Here is a 13225-nt window from a genome sequence, read left to right as displayed (position 1 = left end):
ACTGACAGCTATTCCTTCAGCTGATAAAACACTAAACTTCAGTTTGTGACTTCCTTAAAATCCATCCTTTCAGTCTTCTAACTGGCTCCTTTGAGTTTGCACCAATTTTCTTTTACAAAATAGGAAAGAAATAGGTCATCTGCCCTAAGATCCCCTAACGTGGGTGTATCAGACTTTAATGCTCACATGAAGCACTCAAGGTATATTTTTGTTAGAGAGTGCTATTTAAATGCAAGCTCTCTAAAGGTGCAATTTGGGAATCTTGAAAGTGCAACTCCCAAAGTTGTAGTGAATGAAATCAAGAGTACACCAGATCCAGCATTGGAGGAACACTGTTCTTGAAGATTGTATGGCAGGAAAGAAGTCACAAAAATGGGGAGAATAGAAATCATAGAAGTGCTTAAAATTCTCCTCTTCTTGTCCAAAGTATTGGTGAATCCAGGAAATAAATGTAGATCAGTGAGTGCAGAGGTGATGGGTGAGATGGTCCTGTACAGGTTAGGATACAGGTAGCAGAATTTTGGTTGAGTCATAGAGATGTACAGCATGGAAACAGACCCTTCGGTCCAACCCATCTATGCTGACCAGATATCCCAACCCAATATAGTCCCACCTGCCAGCACCTAGCCCATATCCCTCCAAACCCTTACTATTCATATACCCATCCAAATGCCTCTTAAATGTTGCGATTGTACCAGCCTCCATCACATTCTCTGGCAGCTCATTCCATATACGTATTACCCTCTGCGTGAAAAAGTTGCCCCTTAGGTCTCTTTTATATCTTTCCCCTCTCACCATAAACCTATGCCCTCTAGTTCTGGACTCCCCAACCCCAGGGAAAAGACTTTGCTTATTTATCCTATCCATGCCCCTCAATTTTGTAAACCTCTATAAGATCACCCCTCAGCCTCCAACACTCCAGGGAAAACAACCCCAGCCTATTCAGCCTCTCCCTGTAGCTCAGATCCTCCAACCCTGGCAACATCCTTGTAAATCTTTTCTGAACCCTTTCAAGTTTCACAACATTTTTCCGATAGGAAAGAGACCAGAATTGCATGCAGTATTCCAACATTGAAAATAGTCGGTAACAGCAACGAGAGGGGGATTCAAACCCACGCGTGCAGAGCACAATGGATTAGCAGTCCATCGCCTTAACCTCTCGGCCACCTCGTCAGATGGGCGCATGCAGTATTCCAACAGTGGCCTAACCAATGTCCTGCCACAACTCCTGCACTCAATACTCTGACCAATAAAGGAAAGCATACCAAACGCCTTCTTCACTATCCTATCTACCTGCGACTCCAAGGTCTCTTTGTTCAGCAACACTCCCTAGGACCTTACCATTAAGTGTATAAGTCCTGCTAAGATTTGCTTTCCCAAAATGCAGCACCTCACATTTATCTGAATTAAACTCCATCTGCCACTTCTCAGCCCATTGGCCCATCTGGTCAAGATCCTGTTGTAATCTGAGGTAACCCTCTTCACTGTCCACTACATCTCCAATTTTGGTGTCATCTGTAAACTTACTAACTGTACCTCTTATGCTCACATCCAAATCATTTATGTAAATGACAAAAAGTAGAGGGCCCAGCACCGATCCTTGTGGCACTCCACTGGTCACAGGCCTCCAGTCTGAAAAACAACCCACCATCCTCTGTCGTCTTCCTTTGAGGCAGTTCTGTATCCAAATGGCTAGTTCTCCCTGTATTCCATGAGATCTAACCTTGCTAATCAGTCTCCCATGGGGAACCTTGTCGAACGCCTTATTGAAGTCCATATAGATCACATCTACTGCTCTGCCCTCAATCTTCGTTACTTCTTCAAAAAACTCAATCAAGTTTGTGAGACATGATTTCCCACGCACAAAGCCATGGTGACTATCCCTAATCAGTCCTTGCCTTTCCTGTCCCTCAGGATTCCCTCCAACAACTTGCCCACCACAGAGGTCAGGCTCACTGGTCTCCAGTTCCCTGGCTTGTCCTTACCACCCTTCTTAAACAGTCTTCTGGCACATCACCTGTGACTATCGATGATACAAATATCTCAGCAAGAGGCCCAGCAATCACTTCTATAACTTCCCACAGAGTTCTCGGGTACACCTGATCAGGTCCTGGGGATTTATCCACCTTTAACCGTTTCAAGACACCCAGCACTTCCTCCTCTGTAATCTGGACATTTTGCAAGATGTTACCATCTATTTCCCTATAGTCTATATCTTCCATATCCTTTTCAACAGTAAATACAGATGCAAAATATTCATTTAGTATCTCCCCCATTTTCTGTGGCTCCACACAAAGGCCGCCTTGCTGATCTTTGAGCGGCCCTATTCTCTCCCTGGTTACCCTTTTGTCCTTAATATTTTTGTAAAAACCCTTTGGATTCTCATTAATTCTATTTGCCAAAGCTATCTCATGTCCCTGTTTTGCCCTCCTGATTTCCCTCTTAAGTACACTCCTACTTTCTTCATACTCTAAGGATTCACTTGATCTATCCTGTCTGTACCTGACATATGCTTCCTTCTTTTTCTTAACCAAACCCTCAATTTCTTTAGTCATCCAGCATTCCCTATAGTTACCAGCCTTCCCTTTCACCCTGACAGGAATATACTTTCTCTGGATTCTTGTTCTCTCATTTCTGAAGGCTTCCCATTTTCCAGCCGTCCCTTTACCTGCAAACATCTGCTTGGGATGCTGGAGAGCATTGGAATAATCAGTCTTTTTGGATATTTTTGTCAAAGACAAAGCATTTCTTAAAAACATTATGGCCCATTGTACAGCCAATCTATCTATCCTGCACATCTTTGGACTGTAGAACGAAACCCGAGCACCCGGAGGAAATGCACGTGGAGAACGTGCAAATTTGACACTGACAGTCATCCAAGACTGAAATTGAACTCAGGTCCCTAGTGTTGTGAGACAGCACTACTGAGCCATCATGCTGCCCTAAATCAGCTCATTTTGCAGGGCTAATCAAGGATAGTAGTGGGACGTGGTGTGTGGATACAGTGGAGATAGGGGAAGCAATAAATGAATATTTTTCAACAGTATTCACTCTAGAAAACGACAATGTTGTCGAGGAGATTACTGAGATACAGGCTACTAGACTAGGTGTGATTGAGGTTCACAAGGAAGAGGTATTAGAAATCCTGCAGACTGTGAAAATAGCTAAGTCCCAGAAGCCAGGGATGAGATTGCTGAGCCTTTGGCATTTATCTTTAAATTGTCATTGTCTACAGGAATAGTTCCCCTGTTCAAGAAGGGGAGTAGAGACAACCCTGGTAATTATAGACCAGTGAGCCTTACTTCAGTTGTTGGTAAAGTGTTGGAAAAGGTTATAAAAGAGAGGATTTATAATCATCTAGAAAAGATTAATTTGACTAGGGATAGTCAGCACGGTTTTGTGACGGTAGGTCGTGCCTCACACACCTTAGAGTTCTTTGAGAAGGTGACCAAACAGGTAGATGAGAGTAAACTGGTTGATGTGGTGTATATGGATTTCAGTAAGGTGTTTGATAAGGTTCCCCACAGTAGGCTTATGTACAAAATGCAGAGGAATGGGATTGTGGGAGATAGAGCAGTTTGGATCAGTAATTGACTTGCTGAAAGAAGACCGAGGGTGGTGGTTGATGGGAAATGTTCATCCTGGAGTCCAGTTATTAGTGGTGTACCGCAAGGGTCTGTGTTGGATCCACTGCTGTTCGTCATTTTTATAAACAACCTGGATGAGGGGGTAGAAGGGTGGGTTAGTAAATTTGCAGATGACACTAAGGTTGGTGGAGTTGTGGATAGTGACAAAGGATGTTGTAGGTTACAGAGACATAGATAAGCTGCAGAGCTGGGCTGAGAGGTGGCAAATGGAGTTTAATGCAGACAAGTGTGAGGTGATTCACTTTAGTCAGAGTAACCGGAATGCAAAGTGCTGGGCTAATGGTAAGATTCTTGGTAGAGTAGATGAGCAGAGAGATCTCGGTGTCCAGGTACACGGGTCGCCACCCAGGTTGACAGGGTTGTTAATGCATACAGTGTTTTAGCTTTTATTAATAGAGGGATTGAGTTCCGGAACCATGAGGTTATGCTACAGCTGTACAAAAATCTAGTTTGGCTGCACTTGGAATATTGTGTATAGTTCTGGTCACCACATTATAAGAAGGATGTGGAAGCTTTGGAAAGGGTGCAGAGGAGATTTACTAGGATGTTGCCTGGTATGGAGGGAAGGTCTTACGAGGAAAGGCTGAGGGACTTGAAGCTGTTTTTGTTAGAGAGGTGGTTGAGAGGTGACTTAATAGAGACATACAAGATAATCAGAGGGTTAGACAGGGTGAACAGGGAGAGCCTTTTTCCAAGAATAGTAACGGCGAGCACGAGGGGGCATAGCTTTAAATTGAGGGGTGATAGATATAGGACAGATGTCAGAGGTAGTTTCTTTACTCACTAGTAAGGGTATGGAATGCTTTGCCTGCAACGGTAGTAGATTCACCAACTTTAAGTACATCTAAGTAGTCATTGGACAAGCATATGGACGTACATAGAATAGTGTAGGTTAGATGGGCTTCAATTGGTATGACAGATTGGCGCAATAGAGAGGGCCAAAGGGCCTGTACTGCGCTGTAATGTTCTATGACATTCCATCAATCAATGATATTCTGACCAGTTACCAGGATTAATCTAACTGGCTCTGAAAGAGAATCTGCATAAGTAGTGAGCTAAGATAGTTAGCGTTGTTTACTTTTATATGGTTAAAAAGTCTTGTTTAAACTGAGGAATTTTGTGGCTTCATTCCTTCAGTAAATAACTTGGTGCACAGGTTTTTTTTTTGCAAAAACTAGTTTGATAAGTCAGTCAGTCAATAACAAACCATTTCAAAACTAGTCAGATTATTTATTCAAAACAAAGTTATTTGACAATGTTTTTTTATCTTTGCATTTTATCTTCAGTTTTAAAAACAATGTTTAATATCCTCAAATTTCAGACATTGTTTGTCCATCAAAATAGAATCCACATTAAAAAAATGTAAAGTTGAAAATTATAGAATTCTTATTCCAGACTGCAATCATGTTAATCATTATCTGCAAGATCACTCTGTTCAAAATACCTGAAAAACAAACAAATTAACTTAATTTTTATAATGTAATATTTACACAGCTACTTTCTACAGAGAAAATTCCTGTTTTTCAATAAATTTCAATTCTGAAAAGAATTAAGATGGTTGTTCTATATAAATTTATTCAAAGATCTTAAACTCATTTTAAATTTCAGCATTATATTCCAAAGTTCTTTTTTGTTTCACTGCAGCTTTGTTTGGCAAACCTGTACTGACTCAAACCTTTCTCCATATGTTTGTCTTTTATACTCATTCATAAGCACAATAATTTCACACTTCCCCACATTATCTGCTATCTGTTTGTCTAGTCACTAATCAGTCTACATTCCTTCACGTTCTTACAGCTTTTATCTTTGTGTACTCAAATTTATGATTACAATTAGCCAAGGTCCAAACATTGATCTTCATGGAATTCCACTAGTTATACCTAGTCATGCTGAAATATTATCCCAACCTTGGTATATAAGAGATGAGGTTATTATATAGCACTATCCAATGTCTTCTGGACCTTAATACTCCATCTTGTTACAGCCTCAAAAATTCTAATGGATTTGTCACAAATGTTTTCTTTTTACAAAACCATATTAAACACTTACATATTTTGATTTTCCATTACTCTAATACCATGTTCTCACCAACAAATTCTAGTATATTCCCTATTACAGATGTTATGCCACTTGGTCTATAGTTCCCAATTTCTTTTTTCCATTCTTCCTTGGTTAACTCTAAAGATAAGACTCTCAAATTTGACAAACTCTTAAATATGCAGATATGGAGTCAACAACAAATTATTAAATACCTGGCAACTAAACAAATAAGTAAATTCACTGCTGACAATTCTGCATCTTCTGGATTTTCCTAGAAGAAGAATTAATAAAAATGATTGAAATGGACTTTGAAAAAATATACTGGAATATAAAAACATACAAAATTCAACAGATATGCGGCTTGATCATTTGAACTTTCTATGGTGGTAGCACAGTTACCTTTGGCTGTACAAATGGCAGTCCAGTCACTAAGAGGCAGGGTGAAGTGTTCAGCTCCTCCCTGCCATTCTTATTCCACAGCAGTGCACCTGTTTAATACCATGGTTTTACATTGTCATTTTGGTGGTCAACAAGCAGCTTTGAGCCACTCTATACCCACAACAACTTTTAGCCAAAGAAAGTAGCATTTTTCTCACATTTAACAAGCTGCAAATAATTAAATAAATACCCAATATTTCTGTCCTAGAAAATAAGAGATGGTATGGCTACTAATTGAACTAAAACAATTTGATTTTGAAACCGATGATGGGTTTCACCTTGCAGCCATAATGAGTTACAAGCGAGCTGAAATGCTGAAGCATGTTCATCTTAGGATGAGAGCAGGAGGGGCTGCTACCTGCTTGAGGAAGTGTCCCAGCAGACAAAGGTACTACTTAATGATCGCACCCCTTAACAAGTGGCGGTTTTAAAACTTTCAATAAAAGCAGGCTACCCTGTCTCTTAACTGGCTGCTTGTTTTACGGAGTGGGCAGAGTAATTTGAGTCAATTGAGTTTTTAACCAGCTCAATAGACCCTTAGTTATGTACATATGGCAGGACAGCTGCTGATTTCAACATCCAGTTACCATCTGTACATTAGCTGAGAGTTTGGGATGGACACAATGGCAGTGGGCTATCCAACAATCTATTTTATGTGCCCCATATGAACCAGGGACAGGATTAGGCCATTCAGCTCTCGAGTCTGTTCTGCTATTCAATGAGACCACTAATCTGATTGTAAGCTCAAATCCACATTCCTGACCACCCAATAACCATTCATACCCTGCTCAACAAGAATCCATTTACTCTACCTTAAACATTTTCAAAGTCTCCCCAAAAAGGTGATGGAAGCAGAAGGAGTTCTACAGAATTTTTAGCCTTAAAAATAATTCACCTCATTTAACAGGAAACACATTTTTAAACAGTGACTCCTAGTTCTAGATTCACCTACAAGCTGGAAACATCCTCTCCATACCTTCTCTGTGAAGACCCCTCAAGACTTTAAGTCACTGTGTGCTCTAAACTCCAGCGAATACAAGTGTAGCCTGTCTAACCTTTCCTGATAAAGCAATCCACCCATTCCAGCTACTAGTTTAAAAACACATCTCTGAACTGTCTCCAGTGCATTTACACCCTTCCTTAAGTAAGGTGATCAACACTGCACACAGTACTCCAGATGTGGTTTCATATATCGCCCTTGCTGTGTGGTGACCTTCACTATATTTCTTTCATTTTTTTGGTGGAACTGAGAGTTGAGGTAAGGGTTAGTTGAACTTTGAACAACTTTGAAAAGAGAAGAAAACAAATGCTGTTGTTTGCTATTGGTAATGGGGCTAGAAGATTATGTAACTTAAATACTGATGTAAAGAACACTGGATGATGTGGGACTGAGTATTGCTATGCCCAGGACTGGCAACTGGTTGGATGTTGAGTTGGTCAATCATGGGAGATTGATGCTAACCAGCCAATGGCAGAATATTGATTTTTAAAAAACAGGGAAAAAGAAAACCAGTTCTGACTGGTTTTGGCAGATGCAGAATGATTTATTGGAAACTTTGACATTGCCTGTTGTTTTTATTCAGACTGGAGGGCTGTGACCAGCGGGGTGCCATAAGAGTTGGTGCTGAGTCTACTGCTTTTTATCATTTATATAAATGATTTGGATGTGAACATAGGAAGGATGGTTAGTAAGTCTGCAGAGGACAGCAAAATTGGTGGTGTAGTGGACAACCAAGAAAGTTATCTCAGAGTACAATGGATCCTTGATCAGGCTGGTGGGTCAAGAAGTGGCAGATGGAGTTTAATTTAGGTAAATGTGAGGTGCTGCATTTTGGAAAGGCAAATTAGGGCAGAACTTATATAGTTAATGTTAAAGATCCTGGCAAGTGTAGATGAACAGAGACCTTGGAGTGCAGGTTCATAGTTCCTTGAAAGTGATGTCACGGGTTGACAGGATAGTGAAGAAGGCATTTAGTATGCTTGCCTTTGTTGATTATTACATTGAATATAGGAGTTGGGAGGTCATGTTGCAGCAGAGGACATTGGTTAGGCCATTTTTGGAATACAATTCTGGTGTCCCTGCTATATAGGAAGGATGTTGTGAAACTTGAAAGGGTTTAGAAAAGATTTACAAGGGTGTTACCAGGGTTGGAGAGTGTGTGTTATGGGGAAGAGACTGAATAGGCTAGGGCTATTTTACCTGAGAGCGTAAGAGGCTGAGGGGGTTTATAAATTTATAAAATCATGAGATATAGATAGGGCAAATAGCCATGGTCTTTTTCGCAGGGCAGTGGAGTCCAAAGCTAGAGGGGCACAGGTTTAAGGGGATAGGGAAATATTCAAAAGAGATCGAAGGGGCCACTTTTTCAGGCAGAGCGTGGTGTGTATATGGAATGAGCTGCCTGGTACAATGACATTTAGAAATGTGTGCATGAATGTATGAATAAGGGTTTAGATGGATATGGGCCAATTGCTGGCAAATTAGGACTAGATTAATTTAGGATGTCTGGTTGGCATGGACAAGTTGGACCTCAGGGTCTGTTTCCATGCTGTACAGCGCTATGACTCTATAATGTCCAGAATCCAGGCACTCGTTAAGTCTGCAGTTTCAACAATTTATGCCAGGTGATTGTGACAACTTCATTGGTGATTGTGATTTGCTTAAATTTGTCTCCTCCAATTTTCTAATTTATCAATCCTTTTGGCATGTGACTTCTATACTCTATAGTGAAGACTGATGCAAAATTCATGTCATTTCCTTATTTTCAGCTATTAATTCTCAAACCTAGTTCTCTTTTGGACCAAAGCTCACTTTGTTCACTCCTCTTTCAATATTTCTGGAAACTTACTATTTGTTTTTTTTTTAAAGTTTCTGGTTAGTTTTCTGTCCTAATATAATAATTTCTTCTTAAACGTTTTGATTCTTTGCTGTTTTTTAGACTCAGATTTATCTTCTGACCTGCCAATTATCTTTGCACAATTAAATGCTTTTTCTTTAAGTCTGATACTATTATTTCTGTATTTCTAGTTAACCACAGACAGGGAATTTTTGGAATTTTACTTGCTTGCTTCATTGAGTCTATTCTGTATATTTTGAAATGTCCACTTAACTGTCTGCCACTGCACCTCTACTGACCTATCCTTTAAGTTAATTTGTAACTCACTTTAGTTAACGCTGCTTTCATGGCCTCCTAAATGTCCTTATCTAAATTTTTTAAAAATTCTCCGACTTACTCCTCTCTAACTCAAACTGCCAGTAAATTTAAGTCATATTATGCTTGCTGTTACCTAGGGGTACCTTCAATAGGAGATTAATTACTGTTGTACAAAACCAGGCCTGCTCTCTGGTTGGCTGAGGAATGTTTGTTCTATGAAATTACTCAAAAAATTATGAACTCATCTGTTACCTTGTCCATCTAGCTTTTCCAGTCAATATTCAGATTGAATTTCCCATTAAAATTTCCCACTGCCTTTCTGACAAACTCATTATTTCTCCCTTTTATGCATCACCCTTGTGGTTACTGTTAGGGGACCTTTACACCACTCCCACAAGTGACCCCTTACCATAATTTCTCATTTCTACCCAAACAGATTCCACATCTTGATTTCTGGAACTGAAGTCATCTCTCCATATTGTGCAAAATCAATTATTAATCAACAAAGCCACCCCTCCATTTTTTACTACTGTCATTTGAAAGTGCCCTACACCCTTCAAGATTCAGGTTCAAAATAATGACATCCCATGTCTTTGTAATGGCTACCAGATCACACTTAGTCATTCCTATCTGCATTTTCTGTTCATCCATTTTGTATCTGCTAACAGCCTTCAGTTTCCACTTTTTAACCCTCTTTGCAAATTCTAATCTTAGCTGTTGGTTGACAAATTTATATTCTATCCTTTCCTGTCATGATCTGTTTATCATTTACCATATTAATACCTTTCTGTTTTGCCTTGACTTTACTCATTCATTTATCACATCTTTCTGAATTTGATCCCTTGCCCCCACTATCCAATTTAAAAACCTCATTATGTCCCTAGTTATGGAGTTAGGAAGATAGACCAAGTGGAGGCACATAAACTCCAGCCCATAAAGTTTCTGCAGAATCAATACCTGTGAATTTGCAATATATAAAATGAACCAAACTGTTTATCATCTCTCTGCACCAGCAATTTTGGAATCACTCCCATGTTTTTCCAGCTTTATATTAAGGTGGGTTAACAAAGACTGGAAGGTGGAATTAATTTACAGAAAAGCTACAATCTAACTTAATAGTGGAACATGCTCAGAGATTTAATGTCCTATTTCTGTTCCTACACTTTATAAAGATCTGTTTGCTGATGGATAGACATGAAATCAGCAACTTTCTTTTTTTAAAAACACACTCTACAGTGCTCATTAATTGTTCTCAGGAAATGCCTTAGAAGAGGAAAGAGCACTGCAGCAGCCTTTATCTTTCAAAAGCATATACTGAAAATAATTGAGAAATTAATCAAATGTAATTCTTACTTTCTTGAATAGTTCAGGCAGCAACCACTGATTTACAAACATAGAGAGCCCCAGATTCATTCCCTCAAATGCAGTGCTGCGTGATCTTATTAAGAGCTGTAATGCTCGATAAATCCACTAACACCATTGTCTGGACTTAGAAAGATTAGCCATTTGGGAAGACGACAATTGAAAATATTCTGAGAAAAAATTAACTTCAGAGAAGGGAGAAATTATCATCGTTCATTGACACAACCTCAGAGATAGGTATATCCCAGTTCTGTTATGTATTGCTGAAACAGCACCCCCTTGTGCAGCAGAAATTGTTATTCCTGATGGTGATATCTTTTCTCCCACCCCAGTCTGTACTGCAACAGACAACATTGACTAATGCAATAAAGCTGTTATTTACTGTGCTCTGGAGTAATAGATGTCGACACTTACCTTCAATAAAACACTCAGTAATTAACTGCAGTAAATGCATTTTTAGCTTTGCAGATTGGAGAAACAATATTTACATGGACACAAACAGAACACTGAGCCACAATTAAATTGAATATATATATTTCAGTTATGAAAAGTGTAAGGAGAATGAAGTTCCAACATTGAACAAAGCCATTTTAAAATTCCATGCATTTACTATGTTTCCTATAAAAAACATCAACAAATACTTACTAGTTTAGCACGAACTGCAGAGCATCTTCTAGCCAGCTGTCGAATAAGTGAATGGGCCTCAGGTAATAGTGGTTTTTCTATACAGGCTAACAGTGCATACAACCATCTGCCCTGTGAAAAAAATTCAAACACAGCACTGACACAGCAAACTATACATGGTCTATAGGGATCATGCTCTTCACAATGAATTGGTAGATTGTCCTTAGAACATGTTTTACAATTTAGAGGGCCAATTTTGCATAGGAGTTGGTTTGGAGAAACACAAAAAGAATAAACTGTTGAAAAAGATTAAAAGTTCTCAAGCTCCAGAACCTAATCAGGTAGTCATTAGACAAGGATCTAACCACACTCTTTGCGATTCAAGTTAATAATCAACAAATGGCAACAGCAGTATTGTCCATTAAGATGTTTCCTAGAGCTAAAGACATTTTTGAGAAAGAAAACTAGAATTTGAAATCTAGGTGCACTGGGAGAATGTGCCTAAGAGTTTGCTTTTTCCACAAAATTATTAGGTCAGATTTTTTGAGGAGTAACAGTCTCATGTAGATTGCCATTCTGGCCAATCATTTTTTTTTTTAAACAAAAGGAGGGAGCTCTGCATTTCTGAGGAGATTTTGCTCAGATCTCCCTCAAATTTGCAGCCTTACTTCCATTCTGACAGTTCTTTTGTAGAGTAGGCAAACCCCACTCTCTCTCCACAGCAGTCAGCTGCCATAGTCTGACATTTAGATGTCCTGACGTTCACTTTTAACAGCTTGTGTTAAGTATAGTTGCATAAGGGAAGTGTGGCCGAGTCCCTAAGTGCAACTCCTATCTGACAACAATTGGCCAGTGAAAATTTACCCCAAGGTTGCAGCTTTCTCCCCCATAACTATTTCTTTTTCACTTCTTCCCCTTTTTCAAAATCAAACTGTCCAGAGATATTATGACACTTCTGAAGCAGGTAGGACTTGAACCTGGGACACTATCACTGAGCCACAAGAACCCACCCAAACACCCCATAGCAATTTTCTTTTCATCAATGATTCAATTCCTTTTGATTGCTGTAATAAATTTAGCAATCACTATTGGCAAAACTTATTTATATACCTTATTCCACCTATAAATTTATGTTCTTGAGATCATGGCCACCTGATCTCAACTTATCAATCATGAAAATACCTTGTTTATTCCTTTTATCATTTTGAATGCCTCCATAAAAATCCTACTCAAAAGAAGGTTAGTTACTGTTTCAGATTTTCTTTGTAACTCATCACTCAATCCTGTTATCATGGTTACCTTGAGTGATAAGGCAAGTGTTGCTAAGGTTATTGGTTAAAGGTAAACTTGGTTAGAAAACAATTAAACAATTGCAATGGTAACTAAAAATAGTGTTTTTCTGTAAAAGTTGCAAATGGTAAACCAGTACAGTCAAAGGCATTAATAAAAGTTGAAATTCAATTGTAAATTAAGCTAGATTGGGTGTACCAAAGGATCTATTCTTAACAATAGAGAAGTTCAATAAAATTATAATATGCGTTTGATTTTTTTGATTAGACATATCTAAGTTAATACAAGGTTGGTATTGCTAGTTGCTACTGCTGTATTGTATTGGTAAACCAACTGAGAGAGAGGATGGAAAAAGGTTTTTTGATGCCTCAAATAAATTATGCACATTCAGGATTTATGGTCAGCTACAGCAACAGGCAGTCTGCCAAAAGAAGATAGTTCCAACAGATTTAAAACAAAACGTAGACCAGAGGGAAGAAATTACTTACTAGTTCTGGATATAATTTTTTATCTCCAAACCAGTTAATTAGATACTCCAGTGTGTTAAATACAGTAGGCTGAAAAATTAAAAACAAATTATGAATATTCTTGCAAACGTTACACAGAAACAAGTGACTGAAGCACAGTTAAGTCTGACACAGGAAGCACTTATGCAATCTGTATGGACAT

General features: G+C 38.9%; 1 protein-coding gene and 1 non-coding gene across 6 annotated transcripts in view; both read right to left on the bottom strand.

Moving 5' to 3' along the window:
- Nucleotides 1-1091: 1091 nt before the first annotated feature.
- trnas-gcu (transfer RNA serine (anticodon GCU)) lies at nucleotides 1092-1173 on the bottom strand. Its single transcript has one exon. It is a non-coding gene; the product is annotated as a tRNA-Ser (tRNA).
- Nucleotides 1174-4862: 3689 nt separating this feature from the next.
- Nucleotides 4863-13225, bottom strand: part of gemin2 (gem (nuclear organelle) associated protein 2) — a 41748-nt gene continuing 33385 nt past the window's right edge. For 4 of the 5 annotated variants that reach the window (XM_043697799.2, XM_043697800.2, XM_043697801.2 and 1 more), the window contains 4 exons: nucleotides 13045-13113; nucleotides 11288-11398; nucleotides 5900-5958; nucleotides 4863-5091 (listed from right to left, as the gene is read on the bottom strand). In XM_043697799.2, the coding sequence (XP_043553734.1) occupies nucleotides 5055-5091; nucleotides 5900-5958; nucleotides 11288-11398; nucleotides 13045-13113 (276 nt within the window). In that variant the 3' untranslated portion in view covers nucleotides 4863-5054. Of the gene's footprint in view, nucleotides 5092-5899; nucleotides 5959-6042; nucleotides 6176-11287; nucleotides 11399-13044; nucleotides 13114-13225 lie in introns of those variants that run through there. The other variant, XM_087989911.1, reaches the window with a different exon arrangement.

The sequence above is a fragment of the Chiloscyllium plagiosum genome, unplaced genomic scaffold, assembly GCF_037043375.1.
Source record: "Chiloscyllium plagiosum isolate Xiang-an unplaced genomic scaffold, Cpla_swu_hap1 HiC_scaffold_8, whole genome shotgun sequence".
Taxonomy (NCBI): domain Eukaryota; kingdom Metazoa; phylum Chordata; class Chondrichthyes; order Orectolobiformes; family Hemiscylliidae; genus Chiloscyllium; species Chiloscyllium plagiosum.
This window is presented reverse-complemented; position numbering and strand designations above follow the sequence as displayed.